Below are 19806 nucleotides of genomic sequence, written 5' to 3'. Positions count from 1 at the left end.
GTGAACAACTATGCACTGAGTACAGAACAGCTGCTGGAACTTGCAAGAGCCATTTCTGCTGTAAGGGAGTCTCAGTTGAGAAGGGCAGTATAAGCAGAAACTGTGCAGAAGCCTGATTTCTTTCCTGAGATGATAGTAATTTAAAGTATTTCCTACCTGGATATGTATTTTCAGTCTATTCTATATTAATGTTTTAGCGTAAAAACACCACTTTGGTTTTCAGAAGAGTTGTGCAAATGAGAGACCGCTGTAATGACTGTTCTTGTCAAGTTTAGTTTCTAACTGCACCTAAATCCATGTAAAACCAGTCACTCTGCTTGTATTCTAGTCACCAAGGGTTTGGTTTTTGCTTGAATGACACACAGTTGTCCTCTGCACAGAGGCAGCGTGATACAGTAGTGCTGGAAAGCTTCCAAAGCTGCAACTGGTAATTAAAGTCACACCCTGTCATGAAAATATGCACCCTCCAGACCTGCTTAAAATTCAGGCAACAAAAATGGCATCTAGTGTGATTGCCTCTGTAGTTTTAATTTTGTTAAATATATTTTTTGTTCTTTTCTGTTTGGCCTTTATAAAGCTCTTTTGAAAAGGAGGCCATTAGGGGTTTGTTTTTTTTTTTTTTAAGTTTGAGGAGTAATATGAAAAAGTGTAAGTATGCATATTTAATTTCTGGTCTGATGCTGGTGTTTTGGTATCCTTGAAAGATGCTCTGATCCTGACAACATTCATGTGGTGCAGACAAATACATCATTTTACTTAGCTGTGAAACACATGGTGGTGCTCAATCCTAATGTTACTAAATACAAAGTAACAAAGTAATTTGACTAAAACCATATAATTACAATTCAAAGTCCAAACAGCACAATATTTGTACTGAGGAATGTGTTTCATGGTGGGACTCTGGGTTTGCACTGCAGTAAATTAGCAGGGCCAGGAGGAAGGAAGAGCAGTGGGGAAATTTGAAAGCAAATGCACGTTCCCTTTCACCTTGATGTACACTGCTACGTCCTGGGATGCTCCAGGGTGAAATAAAAGAAGTGGCTGCATGTCAGATTGATGCCTACTGGCTCCCTTCCCGTGCCTCATGTTCACATCACGCACTTCTGAGCCTTTTGTGCAATATGCTCCTGTGCAGAAGTACTGAAGCCCAGGAGCTCATCTCCTAAATTGCTGTTCATGCTGCATATAAGAGAGCAAAATTCCCACTAGCAGCTCTGGGAGATGCTGGGTAAGAGTCCTTTAAAATCATCATTTAAAACTGAAAACCCTGTGGAAAGCTCAAAAGGTTGCTTTGAGAATTAAGAGATTAGATCACATCTCTGTGATAGAAGGAGTTGGAAAGCAAAAGCTGATGACATTGCAGGGCTGAGAGATGTGAAATATTTGTTTATTCAGTGACTAATGGGGGAGAGTCAGTGCAGATGTTAATGTGCTGCAGACTATGAAGGGGCCAACAGCACAGATTTAAAGGCTGGGTTGTTTGGTTAGGTTTTTTTTGTTTTGTTTGGTTTGGTTTTTCTCAGTTTTTTTTTTTGTGTGGTTTTTTTTTGTTTGGGTTTTTTTTTGTTGGTTGGGTTTTTTTGTTTTTCTTTGTTTGTTTTTTGGTTTTGTTTTCCCAAATTGCTTTTTGGTTCAGAAAACTCACTTGCCTATGCACCAGCCTCTCTACCTCACTTCTAAATTGAACCTGCTTTTGGAAAAAATCTAGAACAGAGCCCATATTCTCTACTAGGAATAGAAGAATCCTTGAAATACATTTTGGTACCAGTATATTCTATTCTTAGTCTGTTTTATGCTTTTTGGTTTACCCTTATGCCTCTTTTTACTATTCCCTATGATACTTTTTTGCTTTTTCCCAGTCCCCTTTCTCTGTTTTATAATTAGTTCTAAGCAGGTGGTAGAGGCAGTGATGTCTGAGGAAATCAGACTCTGCAAGTCCAATACCAACCAAGTGTTTGCAGCCTCCTGCCCTGCTCATCACCAGTAACTGCAGCAGAGCAGCCAGCGGGGTGTGCTGGACACTGCCATCCCTGTGCCCCAGAAATGCAGCATTTGAGTGCTCCTGTGATTCTGAGTCACTGTCACTCCAGGCACAACTCTGAGCGCTGCATTCCCAGAGTTCAATAATGTTTTAGGAGCTGCCAGCTTGGCTGGAGACATGGAAATATCTCCAGTTTGAAGTGAAGCATATTTTCAGGTTATCTCTAATACAGTCTCTGCCTCACCTTCTTTATCAGTAAAGGGGAGGTTCGAATATTATTTATGTAGTTTTCTTACAGGAGTTTTTTTTAGGATTATTTAGTGAATGTTGGCACTGCGAGATGCTATAAGTGCCAGAGGCTTGTACCCGTGTACCATATGATTTTCCACCTCCTGAATGCAACTGTTATTCTTCTGCCACTATTCAGCCCAATGATTTTTATTTTATTTACTTCGATTCTTTGTATTCCAGATTATGCCCCACTGGCAAGGGATCTTGGGAAAGAACTGTGATGCTTTTGTTCACCGAACAAAACCTGATTCATCCCTTTCCTTACATCACCATGCAACTCTCCAGCTTCTCAACACAGAGATTGCTCTGGCTTTGCTTTAGGTACGTTGAAAATCACAGCAGCTGTTGATGTGTTTGGAGTCAGCACTTTCCAGTGTTATGAAAGGGGTAAAGATATATGTGATCATATGAGATGTTTAATTATCAGTGATACTGCAGGAGTGGTTTCCTGAAGAGAGTGAAAACAAGTAGGAAATGAGAAACTGTAACCAGCTGAATTCTAGAAAGAGTTCTGAAAAGCAGCAAGAATGAGAAGAAAGATGATGAGAGGCTAAGTGATGGGGAGAAATGTAGGAAATAGGGTCACAGGTATTAAAAATGGGAATTTTTGAGATGAGATTATGGAGTGAGTATAGTTAAATCGGAGATGGATGCACTGACTCTGTTGCCATTGCCCATTAATGCTCCCAATTCCTGTGTCTGGGTATGGGTTTCTGCAGGAATTAAAGTTTAATTAAAGTTTATTTGTCCCTTTGTTTAGTGAATGGAATAAAATTGCAAGAAGGGAACACAAAGGCTTTGGGGGCTGGCTGCCATCAGTATTATGAGGTACTAAATTGAGTTTCATAGGCAATCTTAATTTTTGCATTATTTAACTTTTGTCTGACTTGATGCAATATACCTACTCGTTAAGACATTCCTTTGCTTTTACATATGTATGTATGAATATTTTTTGAAACAGTGGTCTATAAAAAGCTTCAAACAAAACTGCCCATGTTATTGTCCACCTTATGCATGCAGTATCCTTCCACGTCAGCATATTTTGCTGCTCTTTGAGAATTCTTATGAGAGATTTTCTTTGTAAGCAGTTTGGGGTGCTGGCATGTGTCCATCTGCATGGACAAATTGAGCTTCCACATTATCTGAACTCAGAGGCCTTTTCAAAATTTTAATGAGATGTCACCATAGCAGTGCCCTTCAGTCCTCAGTTGCTGATCACTGAAATTCTGGAATCCAAAGGCCTTTGTTGATAATGAGAAATGAATAATCATTGAGTTCAGAATTCTCAGCCACCCAGTGTCAGATGCAGGAGAGGCTTGCAAAATTCTGGAGAAATGAAGCAGAAAGTTGAGGTGCTTTTAAAAAGCCTTGCCTGGCAAGAGAGTGGTAATGCCACATTCCTGAATCGCTCATTAGAAAACCTTTGCTTTGGTGAAGTAACATGTTTTCAGAATTAAATGCTGAGAGAGGATAGAATGATATAAATGTGGGTTTCAGTTCCTTTTGTTTGCTTGCAAACTGAAGTGAGAACTTTACAATACCTCCATGAAAAAATTACTTCTAAAATAATAATAGATATTTCCACTCCACTTCCTATAAATGTTTCTCTCTACAGCTGTGAATATTTATTTGTCTCTCTCTGTTGCTTGTTGCCTTTTCTCTCCCAAGCAGCACTGCAGAGAGGTAGGACTTAGAGACCATCCCAACTTCAGTCAGCACTGAACCAAGCCCACAAAAACCAGAGAAGAAGTGACTCATGATTTTTTTTTTCCCATGTATGGCATGAGTAGACAAGCAGCCCCTAGAAATGGAGCTGAAATTCTTACGCCTTATATGACAGCTGGTTTATACTCCCTGTGATAAGAAGTGGGGTACTGGCAAGCGTGGAACAGGGACGCAGTTGTGAGTGGGCTGAGCCAGAAAAATGGGGTTGCTGGAGACTGGTGAAGCTGTTTTCCCATGTTCTCTGCAGAAATCCACACTTCAGAGCAGTGTTTACTCCAGGTACAAGTAAAGGATTAGGTGATAGTGGCATGTTTAATAAACAGGTATGTAACACAAGAGCTGCAAACACTTGTGATGCAGGGAAGAAACCAACTGCTAAGAGGAGACACTGAACAGGTCAGAGAAGCCCTGTGCAGAAAGGGCTCTGTGAAATGGAGTGCTTATGAGTAATAATCACATGTGGATGGCCTTTGTTTGGCTGGACCTGCAGGTTTGTTCTTTCTAAAGAGAAGAATTATTGAATTTAGGAACCCTTGCATAAACTGATAGATTTAAATAAACATTTTTCAATACAAAGCCTGCTGCTTTTATTTAAATTGTATTAAAATCTGAAGCTTGTGAAAAATGGTGCTGAGCTGCTCCATGTACGTGCAAAGGTTTGGGAGACTCCTGTCAGTTGTGCCATTTGATCTTCCTGCTGTGTTCTGGGCTGACTGGAGCTGGGGAGAAGATTGGCCCACTGTGAACACCAAATCTGAGGATGAGCATGTTCAAACTACCTTTTTCTTGTGGTGTTTTGAAAACCTTCAGGTACCTGGACAAGGGTAATTCTGCAAAGCTCAACATGGACAGACACCCAAACCCCTTATTTTAATATCTCTGCTTCACAGAGTTATGTGTTGAGGTATTCATACCTACGTCTGAAAATGCTCCAGTTCTCATTAGAGAGGGACGGAAAAAAACAATTATTAAGTTGGCCAGCCCAACCCTTGTGAACTACAGGATTTTCCAGTTCAGTGTATTCCCTCATTCCTCACCGCAGCAAAGTATTTTCATGTTCCAGACAATGTGGCTTTGTGGTTTTTTTTTTTTTTTAAACGAAGGTAAAAAACATTACTTATTTTGTGTAATTTTTTCCATAGAACTTAGGAATGTGTTCTACGGCTTGGCCATGCAAGCTTTACAGGATGAGTAAATATTGGTGAAAGTTTCCATGCAAGGGCTGTGAGCTGCAAAGTCTGAACTGTACTATGCTGGGCTGTGCTGTGAGGGAGCAGCCCAGGCTCAGGTCTCCCGCTGAAAAATGACAGTGCAATAATACAGAAAATCTGGTGCTTTTGTGGTTGAACTCACAACGAAGGTGACTGCAGGTTCTGCAGTAGAACACTGGAAAAAAGAGTCAGCCTTAAGTGTTTGAAAGTAATACAGTACTTTGTGTTCCACAAGGCCAGTAAGGAGTATTATTAAAATACCAGGGCTGTCTTTTAAACATCTGCCCAGACACTACATCAAATTTTGCTGACCGACTTTTCTGAGTCATCCTCAGACTCGCAGCTGCCCTGCGAGTCCGCACGTCCCGAGAGGACCCAAACCCGAACCCCGGCGCTCCCGTCGGAATGTAAACCCCAACCTCTGCCTTTCCGGGGCTGTGGGCGGGCGAAAGGGTCGCAGCGTTACAGACAGAGCCTGCTCCCCGCGGGGAGCGCTCTGCAGCCCAAATCCCGGCGATTTCCACCCAAAACCTCCCTCCGCCCCCGCCGCGAACCTGCCCGGGGGGCGGAGGAGCAGCTCCGCGAGCGGGGCGGGGCCGCGGGGCGGGGTGCGCGCATGCGCGGAGCGGGGCGGCGCGCGCGCGCAGGCAGCGGGGCCATGGCCGCCCGTCCGCGGGGCCGCGGGGTGTCGGCGGCGCCCTGAGGCGGCGCGGCGCGGCCATGGTGCCTCGAGGAGCCGCTCTGCCGCCGGGCACCGAACCGCCGCCTCCGCCGCCGTCGGTGTGAGAAGCGCGGAGCCACCGCCGCGCCACCGGGGAGCGGGAGCGAGAGGAGGAGGAGGAGGAGGAGGAGGCGGCGGCGGCGACCCCGCGGGCTCAGGTGATTCCCGCACGCGCCGCCTCAGGCACGCGCAGCGCGGCCCCGCGGCGCCCCCCGCCCGCCGCTCCCGCGCCCCTCCGCGCCCCCGCCGCTCCCGCGCGTGTCCGCGCCGTGCCGGGGCTCCCCGGCCTTCCCTGCGCGCAGCCCCCCCGCTCCTCCCCGCCCTCCGCCCCCCTTCCCCTCCCCGCTCCCCTCCTCCGCCGGCGCCGGGAGCCGCCGGGGTTACTGGAGTTCAGCGGGGCCGGGCAGGATGCGCGGGGCTGCCCGCGGCGCCGGCGGTGAGCGCGGGAGTTGTGCCGGGCAGGAACGAAGTGTCTCGTTGGGGAGTGGGGTAGCGGGGGCCGCACGGCCCCGGGGATGAGCTGCGGGCCGCTGCAGCCCTGACGGAGCCGCGGGCTTGGCCGGGCTTGGTTTGCGGTGCTGCCCGCCCCGCTTGGAGTCGGGCTGTGTAACCTGCCTGGGGTCGGGCTGTGCCCTCGCTGGGGTCGGGCTGTGCCCTGCCGGGAGTCGGGCTGTGCCCTCCCTGGGGTCGGGCTGTGTAACCTGCCGGGGGTCGGGCTGTGCCCTGCCAGGGGTCGGGCTGTGCCCTCCGGTGCCCGCAGCCGCCTGTGCATCCCCCGGCCCGGCTGAGACCCGGAGCGGAGCCGGGCACCTCTCCTGGAGACGGGCCCTGGAGCATATGGTCATGCTTATGTAAGGAGCAGCCTGCCCGTGGCGTGGAGAACAGGGCTCTTTCCATCTTCTCTACTTATGGCATGCCAGTCGGTTTTATGAGACCTTCTGTAGCCTTTTAAAATAAGGTTGGTGATGAGAATTTTCTTTTCTGTGCTCTGAGAGTAGTTCTGCGTACCAAGTATACTTGTGACAGATGGAGCTCTTAGAGGGATTCTTACCTTATGGTTGTGCTGCCTTTTTGGGGGTGTGTGTGGGACCTGGTGCATAAATAATGTGATTGGGGGAATAAAGTGAAAAAGAAGTGATTATTTTTTTTGTGTAATGCACGCAAGTATCAGCAAATGAAGGAGAATACTAGAAATGATGGGCAAAGTATTCCAAAGAAAAGTGAGATTTGTGTAATGTGTTTGACTCATAATTATTAGCCATTTGTGATCTCATTCAGAATACTTTTTTTTTTTTTTTTTGAAATCTGTAGGTGTTGCAGTGTTCATCCCTTCTGCAGTTTTTAGTACAAGAGTTTCTGTTAACTTGTGTTTCAGACTTGGATACTTTTACATATATTTCAGTTAGGGTTTGTCCTGTGTTTGTAATGTGTCTGTAGAGATAAAACTTGAGAGGAGAAGGACATAATTATTAATTGTTTTTGGTCACTCTTGGAGGTTGATGAAGGTAGATTTAAATATTGAAAACTATATTTTGTTTAGGTGGGCGCTCTAAGCTATTGGACTGTGACTTTCGTTTATCTTCGGTTTAACCTTGGCTTTTTTTGCCGGTTATCTTAAATACGAGGGACCCTGTGCATGAGAAACTGTATGTTTTTTGTTTCTAGTTAGCTTTAAAAACTGTGATAATCAGCTCTGGTTTTTGAGTCATAATATCCCTAAAGGATTCAATTAACACTTAAACTCATTAGCGTTAGGAAATGGTTGTCTTTGCGACCACCGTTACATGGAAGGATCATCAAAAATCTTACGGAGCAATATAAAACTGCTGCTCATCCCAAACAAGGATTCAAAGGTTGTTTAAATCAGTCTTGAGGAGCTACTGATGTTAGAGCCACTTAATTCTGATGGAGACGTGAACTGAGCAGCGCTCGTTGGAAGAAATACTGGAGAATTCCTTCTTTTGGAGAGGGGAGGAAGCGATCTATATCTCAGTCCGGTTCGGCAGCTGGAGCTCTTGGTGCAGATGCAGAAAGGCGCATCATGCCAGTGATCTCTGAAGGAATGGGTGTGTCCTGGAAAACTCCGTGAGCCTGCCTGGTGTTTCATGTTGCACTCGCACAAACCTTCTCCGAGCTGTTTGCTAAACTTGGGTCGGTTTCCTCCTCTTCAAACAGTGCAGATGGCTTCTCTTCCCCTTCTCTGGAACCCGTGTGGTGATTTTCTCTTCTGAATCCATTTTTAGCTCCAAATGCACCTGGCAGTGTTTGTTGTGGTTAGAGTGGACAGTTCACCATCATTTTGCTTTTTAAGTGTATAATTCAAGCCATATCCTTCAGTGTGATTCAGGCATTTGTGCCTGTTTCCCTGCCCTTCCAGCATCTCCTCATTTCAGAGAGGCCCTGCTGCTCTGTAATTAGTCTCATACTTGGGAGGAGCACTCAGAAGTGGGTACTTCATCTTGAGGAGTTTTTCTGGAAGAATTTTGGTTGTATGTCTTGAATTTGAGCATGTTTTAAAAGGAATTTTTCTGGGTATTTCCACCGTGTGTTTGATATTTCTGTCAGGCAAGTCTGATGCTGCAGGAAGCTGAGCTGTCTATTTCACAGGCCTGGAAGGTTTATTTACATGATTCTCAAAACAGATAAGGCAGCAGCAGCAATGGAAACTTTATCAGTGCTGACCTAGAGAAATCTTGAAAGTCTTACTTTCTACTTTAACTTACCAGTCTGGTAACTAATTATTGGCATTGCAGGTTCTAAACATAGGCTGTGTCCAAAATGGCTAAAAACTCTGAGCATCTGTGGAGGATGAAACATATTTCATCTTGTCATGTAGCTTCATCCTGGTAACACATTTGGGTTGCAAGGTTTTTTCTGTGAGGTTGATGGGGCACAGCAGCTTTGCCTGTGTGTCTGGTGTTGCTGTGATCCAGCTCTCTGGGGTGGGTTGTCACTGCATCATCTCGGGTTCTCATTAATGCTCAGTGTGCAGCTCCTCTGGGTATTCTCTCCTCTGCAGAGGCGCTTTGGGATTGCTGCCCGGATTTTCTCAGAATGTGCTGATACAAATGTGGTTAGGCAGGCTCGTAGGTGTGGGCTTGCAAACACGGCTGTGACGGCAAAAAAAAAAAGTGCTGAATAACTGGTTAATAAACCAAACCTTGAACTGGTGAGAAATGGGGGAGCCAGAAAGGACCTCGGAGCAGTTTGGGTTGTTGAGTCAGTCTAGATGTTCTTCTGAAGACTGTAATTAAAGATATTATTAATTATATTTTAATTTTAATGAATTAGATTCCTGTCTTTCAGGTGCCCAACTAAGCTGTGATCTCAAAACCAAGCAGCCCCTCTTAGTGGGACTGGGTTTGAACTGATTATGCACAGGCACAGCACAGATCCCATAGGAATCCACAGGAGGAAGGATTTTGCTGCATACCTGGTGGATTTGTTAACCTTTGTTAACACGTGTTAGTCCCTGAGTTGTTTCTTTGTCTTACCTGCTCACTATGAAAAATAAAAGCCACTGGATGTTTTACAGGCTGCCTATAAATAATATAATGCATTTGCTATATAATTGAGAGTGGGATGAAACTGTTCATAGTGTATAAATGTACTTGAGAAATAAATCTTTAAAGGAGACTTTATCTTCACTGCTCCTGGGTTGGTTTTCTTTCCCCTCATATAAAACCTGCTAGAATTAATGGAAGTTGGAAATGTAGATTTTTTTTTATTCCCTGCAATTAACCTTCTCTAGCGATTTTTGTCCATTTTTAATATCCCTTTAATGTGAATTCATGTTCTCTGAAGTCCCTGTGAACAGAGAAGAGTTTGACCTAATTTATTTTGCAGTAACATTTGCTTTTGCAAAATATGTGCTGTATTTATTTGGAATGGTTAACCTTAGCTGTGCCACAGCTGACAACTGAATGAGTCTTGGGTGAGTAGGAATTAAGGAATTACTCCGTTTTCTAGGTAGAAATACCAGTTTTTCAGACACACTGCAGCAGCTGTAGAACAATACATTTTATTAGACCAGATGGGACAAAAGGAAAAAAAAAAAAGAGAAAAAATTGTTGTTTGTTCTTGTTAATTGCTTACACAGCAAGATCGAGCTGTCTGCTGGCCGACTCTCTCTAAACCTTTAAATCGAAGGCTAAATACTCTCTGGTTATTATTTGAAATTACTGAACTGCTCCAGTGAGCTACAAGAAGTGAGCATTACTGGGAGCAGTGCCTGGGTGCCAGTGAGGGTGTTGCTGTGCACGTCTGCAGTGTTCCAGGACTTTATTCCTGCTCTTGGTATCTCGCTGGTTTTGGCCTTCTCAGCAGAAATCTTTGAGTCCTGTCCTATTCAGCCACTTTAAATTTTATGGGAGCAAGACAGACTTTTCCATTCCTTGCCACTGTCTGGAAGGGAAAGAGCTTTTTTGATGGATTGGTGACTCACATACTCGGAGTTCTACATTTGTTTTGTTATTTTTTTTTCCTACAGAATCACACAGGGAGATTCTTTTCTAAGTGTGTATTTGATAAACCTTTTCATCCTGTTCCTTCCATTTGCTTCTCTTTGTTCTCTCTCTCCCAAACTGATGATAATCTAAGTCTTTGAAGAATGGGATTTTTCTATAATTCAAATTCTTTTTGCTCCCCAGACCAGGACAGGTATAAAGAAGGTGCTCTGGGAGTGAATGGGTGCAACCCAGCTGATGGGTCTAATTTCAGTTTTTAACCTGTGACACTGAACTTGTCTATAGCTACAGATAGGAGTTGTATATTTTGTGTTTTGTTTGGGTTTATTTTTTTAATTCTTTTTCCACTTCAAAGTCTGTCTAGCAGAGTTTACCTGACAGGAAAACAATATGTTTTCCTGGTGATATTTTTAGTTTCAGAATGTATTTCTGCAAAATAATCTAACGTGGAAACTAAACTACAGATCAGAATCTGCTTGTTAACAGATGTATCCAGAGTAACTAGAATTTCATAGATGTGAGAAACAGAAGTTGAAATTGTCTCTTTTGGATTTCAGTCAATCTTGCCAAGTGTTTTAGGTTGAGATACTGTAGCAGAATGAGCATCTTGTTCACAGATGTAAGGCTGAATGTTGGAGGATCAAGTCTAGTTTTGAGGTTCTGAACTTAACTGGAATTACTTCCTGTGGTCGTTTTTGGTGGCAATAGTTTTAGAATAACTCTTATATTTTTAGATATTCTATTTTATTTCTGTAACTATTAAATAACTTTATGATTAATGCTTTCCTAAATGTACAAACTCTTCTCTGTTAATGTAATTTTGAACCTGTTTGGATAAATGGATGCTGATTTTTGTGGCCTCTTGTACTGCTTTACCAAGGCATATTTTCTGCCTGTAATATGATAGATTTTTATTTATGTTGGTGCAGAAGCAACAGTTACACTGGCTTAAGTGGCAAAATTCACAGCTTCAGCTGAAATGGCAAAATTTTATGTTGTGACAAAACTTCAGAAAGAAAATTCTGTGAAAAGGAAAATGTGTGTTATCTTTGAGGGGGTTTGTGCTGTGTGATCACACTCAAGATGGTCTGTTCTGCTGATGGAATGAGCTGGGACACACTTGAAGGAGTCTTTTTCTTTCCACCCCCCCCTTTTTTTTTTTTTTTAGTTGATTTTTTACAAGCTCTACTGTTTTCTTTAAAGCTAACCAGGAATGCTTTTGACTAAATGGGTGTGCCAGGTGAGGGAGGGATTTTTGAAATATAATCATTAGAAAACAAAAATGAGCAATCCGTGTTCCAAGAACAATCAGTTGTGATGGGAAATTTTTAAAAGGTTGGTTTTGGCCAAATAGCACAACTGGAGAAGTGAAGTCTGAAGTTCTTGGTCCTGGCTTTTGCTGGGATAGAGTTAATTTCCTGTGTTTTGGATTAGTATGAGAATAATTTTGAAAAAAATTTTGAAGCACAAACAAGTGGCTCCCCAGTCCATTTTTTTCCTTTGCACAACAAGTGACCTATTTTTTTTTTCTAAGGCCTGCGCATCCAGCAACTCTTGCCATCATCATTTATCTAAAGGTTTTAGAGGTTTAATGTTGTGGTCATTTTTTTGTTTGTTTTTACACCAATCAAAATAATGTATTGTGAGAGCTCTTTACAATATAATGAGCTTAGAGCAATGGACTTTGCTTGCCTCTATTTCGTTCTGTTAGAACTTGGCAGCCATTACAACTGAGGCTTTATTTAACATCCACATTTCTAGTGGAGTTAATTTTAAAGGGTTTCTTATTAGTATTGGTTGTTTTTGTCAGTCAGGGACAGAAGATGCTGTGGAGTTACAGTGGCTGCTCCTCACAGCACTTCCGTTGAGACATGATGTGGTTTTCAAAGTTCGTTTTGCTTTTGTTTTAGCAGCATTTGAAATTTAATTGTTTTCTTAAGTCTAAATGCTGTACTTTTTAGTTTACTGAGTCTCAACTATGTGTGCATGTGTTTGGGAGGCAGAATTTTTTAGCTTATGTTGTACATGTTGACCCTCCAGTTAACTTTCAGTATTAAGAGAAGTTATCCATGGAATTCTGGTTTTGGAGTAATTAAGGGAAGTGAAAGCTCAAGTGAAAGTTACCTTCTTGTCATACGTGTTTAGTTATTGTTGATGACTGAAAGTGGTTTGACAGTTTTGAGAATGTAGTTTGATATCAGGCACTTGTTGGCACTTTACGTGGGTATTTTTATGACAGAACGAAAACCTGTCAGTCCCTGCTCATCCCTATGTCCTGATCTACTTGGAAAAGGAACCTCGTGAAAAACGAGGCAGCTCCATTTCAGAGTTTTAATTAAATTTATGAACTTGGCAAACCCATAGATTTTTGAAAATTTTGGGACATTTAAAATATTTTAATATTAATTATTTAAGCTGGTGTCTTTTCTAACTCTTTGTATACAATCTGGGTAACTCCTGACTTGTGTTGGTACAATACCATCACTTAAACTCAGTCTTTTATTCATACAAAACATTGAGTGCTCTGATTCTGTAGTAGCTGTTTGGGTGATAGTTTTGGTTGTTCAGTCTAAATATTTGTAGTCTTCTGGCTGACCTTTTAATTTGTTGAGGGCAGCTCTGTGAAATGCTGGTGTTGTGTGAGGTGCCCGATGTGGTTGGAAGGCTCTTCCTGTGCGAGGGGAAGGATGTGCTCCCCTTGGGGTTTGTAGAGCTGTTGCAAGAGCTCTGTAAAAAGTGCCAGCATTTACATAACTTGAAAAATTAGACTGTGGGCTAGACAATGGCAAGCAACAGCCTTGTAACCTGTGGTTTATTGGGCCATATCTCAGTTTTGATCTGTCCTGACTTCTTGAGCTGAATTAATTGTGTGTCATCATGCCTTGAGAAGTGTGAGCGTGGCTGAAGGTGTGACATGAACAGTTTGCAGTGTCATCTAGGTCATGGCAACACTAATAAAACCTCACATGAGTCGTGTGTGTAAGTGAGAGATCTTGAGTTTTTTTAGGTTGTTTTTTTTCTTAATGTCTATTTGCATGGTTTTGCTTCATGCTGGACTTCTGTGCTGGCTTGAGGTATAAAACTTGCATAGCTGCAAAAACTTCTATAACTTACGCAAGGACAGTATGAATAAAGTCCTGTAAAACTTTATTTAAAAGAAAGTGCAGTTCAAGTGCAGATTTTTCTGTTTCTTTGCTCAGGGTGCAGTTCTTTTCAATTGTCCCCCTAATAATTGGGATTGGGAGCCTTTTCTTAAATCTGACCTCATCGGGGGGCTGATTGTGCTGCAGGTGGTTTTACTTTGAGTGGCTTTTTGTGGATAAAAACTTGCTGGATCATCCCCATCTTCAACTGCATTTTTCTAATGTAGCCTGCAGTGAATCATGTCCCTAGGATGGGCAGGTGGTGAATGGTAAAAGCAGCACATTGCATTTAGGAACAACTGTCAATCTTAGCTGACATAATGTGAAAACTGATAATTTTGCTCTTTAAAATGGTTCTGTTGGTGACTTTTGAGATGCTGTTGTGGACTAGCTGTTTTTAAAAAGTGACCTTCATTGTTGTGCATCATCCATCTTATCTGATGGCAAACTCCAAAATTAAATTACCTTCTAGTATTTGGGAATGAGAATATGGTCTTTTGTTTGTATGATTCCATGTGGTGAATTTCATAGAAATGAGTAGAACAGTTGCATGATTGGTCTTAAGCTTCAAAACACACAGTCCTCAAATTCCATAAATAGATGAATTTGTAGAGGTTAATGAAGGCTATAAATGATTTTTTTAAGCTTAAGTATTTGAAAATTATTTATTGCTATTTACATTGAGGAAGTGAAACTAAAATGTTTAAAGAACTCTCTTAATTAGTGATTATTTAATTTGAGAGACATAGAAATAGTGCTAAGCTAAATGGATGTAGTGTCTGAATTTTGTTGGCATTTGGTTTCTAAAGCATACAGAGTATTTCCATTCCAATGCTGATCATTTAAATGTTTATGTAGTGCCTACTTCACTGGGGTCTTTTGGCTGAGATCTTGGATGCTAAATTAGTGTAAATAAGAACAGTGCACACCCCTGATACATTTTCATGTCATTAACTTGCCCTCCCCCCATTTTACAGTGTCACCATGGAAAAACTGCTAGCAAATTGACCTTTATATAGCAAAAATAGAAGCTGTCCTGTCTGGATTTGAATTTAACTCAGTTGATTCATTCAGTCGTTTGTGGCCACACAGGAAGCCCCATTCATACGATCACAAAGCCTAATGGCTGTTTGTACAGTGGGATTGATCTGATTACTCTTCTCTCTCTTGTGCTATTTACAGTCTGCTGCCAATTCACAGAAAGGGAAGAGAATGGCTGCAAAGGAGAAGTTGGAGGCAGTATTAAACGTGGCCCTGAGGGTCCCAAGCATCATGCTGTTGGATGTCTTGTACAGATGGGATGTCAGCTCATTCTTCCAGCAGATCCAAAGAAGTAGCCTGCACAACAACCCTCTCTTCCAGTACAAGTACTTGGCCCTTAATATGCATTATGTGGGTGAGTATAGATCTGTTCAAGAGAAAACACTGCTGTGCTAAATAAATACCCTTTGGCTTGCTAAAAGAATTTTAAGAATTTGGTAATAGCATGTTCATAGATTGATTACAATGAATAGCATGATAATGCATTTATTACAGTTCTGCCTAAGGGACAGTTTATGTTAGCAGCAAAGAAATCCTGTCCAGGGTTTTAACTGATTGTTATTTAGCCTTTACAAGTAAATGGAGTGAACTGGTGTTTGGAAACACAATTGATGTCCTGAAAGAAGAACATGGTGATTTTGGCCTGTGTCTGACTGATGAGGAAGCTGCTGGGAAATGCTGTGCAGACAAGAAATCTAGTAATTTACTATTAAACAAGAGACTGGGGGAAAGGTTTGGTCTAAACACAGCGCCAGAAGTTTGGCTTCCACTGCTGCACAGATTTGGCTCTTCGGTTTAAAGCCTTATGAACCATCTCTGTGCTGTGAGTGGATTCCAGCAGGTAACCAGTCCTTGTGCTGCAGGTAAATGGACAAAATTACTAATTGAGCTCAGGCAGCTGAGGTGTGAACCTTGGCCTGCAAGTCTAGCTCTGGAATGCTAGATGTCTGTTTTAGGAGATGAAAGGATTGGTGTTCTGGGACCTGCTCTCCAGGTGAGAATGTGAATCATCTGCACATGGGGTAAATTAGGGATTGGAGTCAGGCTGTTGAGGTTGATCTCTGGTGAGCATCTGCCTGAGCACTGCCTAGTTTGGAGAGAAAGGGCTAGCATGTAATTTTTCCTCTCTGTAGTTCTTCCTGTAGTTCTAGATGGTTTTGGAAGATAAAGATGCACTGCAGTCAGCTAAAGGAAACGCACTTTACTTAAGTAGTTAGAGAAATGTGGGCTTTTGAAGTAGCATGTCCTGACTTTAATCCTGACTGCATAAGTGTTGGCATGTGACTTCTCTTTTTAAAATGTATTAAATATGTGTTGTCTGGATATCATTTACTGCATTAAAAATGTGTGCAGCTTTTTTTGTTATGGCTCCACTATACTCCTGCTAGGATGACAATGTACTTGCAGTACAAAACGTTGGTGTCACTGTTCCCTTTTCCTTTGTCTGTGGGAGAGGACGTTTGGTGCTGAAGAATGTGACACAGGACAGTGGTGGCTGTACCTACAGCTGGCTTTCTCATGCATTTGTGTGCACACATGTAGCTTTTAGGAATGATTTTATTAGATCAGGTTCTATTACAGAACTAACACTTGTGCTGTAGGTTTTCAAGATGGCAGTGATTTCCAGCTGTGACAAAGCCCCTCTTTACAGGCATTTGATAATCTTGTCCTTTCTGAAGTATGTTGGGATGCACTAATAAAAAGTGCTACAGGGAGGATGGGTATTGTTACCAAAGAATTTCCCACCTGGATGCTATTTTGGAACTAAACCAGGGGACTCTGACTTTGTGCTCCTTATACAAGGGATGCTTTTGTGCTGGTGCACAATCACTCAGCAGTTCTTTTACTTCTTGCTTTTATGACATTGAGTGGATGCACTTTTATTTCTCCAACTGGTAGTTGCTGAGCGAGAAGAGCTTCTAAATTGTCAAACAAGTTGCTTGTTTTAAAAGATTTTCAGACAATTTTTAGTGACAAACCTTACTTTTCAAATAAAGTTGTTGTTTCATTTCCTTGGTTGTTGGGGGTTTTTTAAGCTGTGTCAGGGTGAGGCTGGGCTAAATCAATTTACATGCCTCCATGACATTTCATATAGATTTAGTTGCATCACTTTACAGTATAACATTAATTAAGATGATGTATCAAAATATATAAATTGGATTTGTAAGGAAAACAAAGTACTTTTCCACCAGTTTGGGGAATTAAGCTTCTTTAAAGATACATTGGGGGAAATTAACTGCCAGCATATAATTTAGCCAACAATCCACCGTGGATGTGTTTCAACATGCCAATATGCTGTATTTTGGAAGAAATCCTCTGTTCATATTTGCGGTTGGGAAACACAATGAGCAAATGCAGTGGCAGCTTTGCAGTATCAAACAATCACTGAATTTCTTGTACAAGACAGTATCTTGTAGTGCTATATATAGTGCTATATAAGTGCTTCCAGCAGCTGAGGAAATTGGGTGCATCTATCTCGGGCAGATGTTAGAGGAACAATTTGATTAGAGAGCCCTAAAAATTAATAAACTCTACCAATCTTTGTGTAGTGAACCTTTTCCTGGAACTAAGGAGACAGCATTGAAAATTTGCTCAGAACTGGGGGTTACCAGGAGTGTCTGTTCTGTTTAAATGTATCAAGTGAAATGATGAGTGTTCCAGTGTGGTTCCCACTCCAGTTGGCAGTACTGGGAGTATAATAAAAGCTTCTAGAAGGCAAATTGTTCTTTGAAGCAGCTTTTCCTTTTCATATCTTTCCATGAAACAGTCCTTATCTAGCTCAAGCAAAGGAAAATACTCAGTCCTGATAACCACTCAACCACAAATTCACCTGCATGAAATTTAACTAAATATGCACAGAGCAGTGCAAACAGCAGAGATAAATTTCTGGTTAGAAGTGGTGAAACCTCTGTGTAGGATAGATTAGCACTTGCTGCCAGACTTCTGTTGTTTTCTTCTGCACCGTAGAGTAGCTCTGAGAAAAGAGACGCTTCTTTTTTTGTTCTCTTGGTAAAGAAAGTGGAAACAGTTGAAACCACGTAATTTCCTCCTGTGAAGAAGGGCAAAGCAAAGCTGTTTGTGCTAACTGGTAAATACTCTGAGCTAGATGGAAAGAGAAGAGTCATGAGCTTAACCTATAATCAGAGTCAGGCTTGGAATTTAAGTCACTGTCATGAGTGAGGCACAGAATTGCACTAAATACAGGGTTTTCTTGCTCAAGAGTAAAAATAGAGCAGTTTTCTATCTTAAACTGTATTCTTTGTCTTGACAAGAAGTAAAAAGAAATTCTCAGGGAAAAAAAAGTAAGAGAAGTATTTAAATATTTGGAATAGATGGCAGGTGTGTCATCTTTCACAATCCTGTTTGTAATGACAGTTTCTGGAACTGTGTGGTTAATACTTTAATCTCTTGGTCACATCACTTGCTGGGTGTGAGCTGCTTGTTATGAATGCTGCCTTTTTGAGGGGGGCTTGAGGGAGGAGAAACCTGCTGAAGTTCCTGCCCTTGCGTGTTTCTGATTGCGTGCTTTGGTCTGCCCACTTTCCTTTAAGGTCTTGAGCTTTAGGTAGATGATCTTTTACTTGAGTTTCTTTTTTATGTTGCCTTTTAAGAGGAAAGATACTGTACTCTGGTGCAAATACAGTAAAGAAGTGCCAAGTGAAGCTTCAGTGTGAGAAGACAGAAGAAGCTGGTTCATTACAGTAACAAATTTTGTAAAATTGTGAGAAGAGGATGCACAACTAAATGTGTAAATGCAGTTAATGCATACAAAGATGAGGTCCTGCTTAGCCTTCAGTATCTCTGGTTTTGCTGCCCCATGTCTTCTGTCTCTCTCCTGCCAGCAGCACTTAGATAAATGGGTAGTAGAACTATTTTCTGAGTGTTACTATTTAATTTTAAACTGTAGCTATTTTTAATCAAGTGCAATTCGATGACACGGACTTGGTCTTTATTTCTTAAAATAATTACTTGTTACGTCTTCTCATTCTCTTTTTGGATAAAGTGCAGTGTATGCTGCAGATGGTAGGACACAGGAGGAGGTAGAGAGTGTTCCATGTTCAAAATCCAGCACACCTTTATTTTTTTTCATTTTCTGGCTCAGGACTGATGATTCCTATGCTGCTCCCTTAGTGTTGTAGGCTTTTACCAAGCGCCTTTCTCAGCATATGGATACTTTCAGGTAACTTTCCTGTATAAAGCTGGTATCTCTTTCTGGCAACCCACATCACTACTTGTGTTTTAAAAAAATGAGCCTTCTTGAAAAGAGGCTTAAAAATTTTTGACTCTGAGTACCAGTCTCATGACAGCATGGCAGCTTGTCCTAATGATTAACAAAGAGCCTCTGAATCATATGGCAAAACTGGAACCAAAAGTCCATTTCATTTGTTCAGACAATACTGCAAATCTCTGTAAAGAGCTCCGTTTCTTGGATTATTTATACTTAGAGTGCCCAATCTGTTAGGCATTTAAAAATTGAAGAAACAGCTGTTGATGGCAGTACCCCAGTAATGAATAAATTGTATTGTTGGCATTATTTTCACTGAGATGTGCAGATGTTGATAACAGAATTTCTGCTTTCTATTTACAGTTTTTCTGAGCCATGACTGAATAAATACCAATTTCCTTATGTGCAAGTATGTTTAGATGTGTGCTTTCTCAGTTTTGAGCTAATTTTCCAATATTTTCTAGAGGACAGGTATATAAAAGTACATATTTTAAAAATCATCCAATTTTGAGATAGATGGTTTAGACAATTTATGAAATCTCTGGGTAAATTGTAATGTAACCAGTCTGGCAGTTGGTTATCCTGAGAATTAGACACAATGAAAATAAAGGTGCCAGTTGTTTCTGTAATACTTCTGCCTTCCAAATACAGTCTTTCAGAAGTGTGTCCTGTGTTGCTGGTACTCGGATGTTGTGGCCAGATAGTTGTGTGAATAAACTGAAATGAGGACAGTCAAGGATTTGGCTGAAATGCTGTGACTAACTCAGAGTGAATTGATCCCTCAAAGTGGCAGGAGAGCTGGCTGTTGTGATGGAGTCTGTGGCTCATGACTTGCTGCTTCCCAGCAAGTTGCTTTGCAAATCATGGACCCTTTTACCCTCACAGGATATGGGAAAATGGAAAGGTAGAGCCCCCTAAGTTAATATCCTGGTAGAATCCATACAGCTGTGCTCTTACTTTCTGGCACTCCTTATTGTTATGAACTCTTTGATGTGCAAAGTT

At 41.7% G+C, this 19806-nt stretch overlaps 1 protein-coding gene across 3 annotated transcripts in view; it reads left to right on the top strand.

Annotated features, from left to right (window-relative positions):
• The first annotated feature begins 5841 nt into the window (after window positions 1–5841).
• RNF145 (ring finger protein 145) overlaps window positions 5842–19806 on the top strand; it is a 45018-nt gene continuing 31053 nt past the window's right edge. The window contains exons 1-2 of one of the 3 annotated variants that reach the window (XM_085073852.1): window positions 5842–6087; window positions 14721–14934. In XM_085073852.1, the coding sequence (XP_084929978.1) occupies window positions 14751–14934 (184 nt within the window). In that variant the 5' untranslated portion in view covers window positions 5842–6087; window positions 14721–14750. Of the gene's footprint in view, window positions 6088–6258; window positions 6366–6639; window positions 6888–14720; window positions 14935–19806 lie in introns of those variants that run through there. The other 2 variants (XM_085073854.1, XM_085073853.1) reach the window with 2 other exon arrangements.

Source organism: Lichenostomus cassidix, chromosome 13 (genome assembly GCF_008360975.1).
Source record: "Lichenostomus cassidix isolate B80296 chromosome 13, HeHo_3.0, whole genome shotgun sequence".
NCBI classification, from domain to species: Eukaryota; Metazoa; Chordata; class Aves; order Passeriformes; family Meliphagidae; genus Lichenostomus; species Lichenostomus cassidix.
The sequence above is the reverse complement of the archived record's forward strand: the minus strand, read 5'-3'. Positions and strand labels throughout refer to the sequence as shown.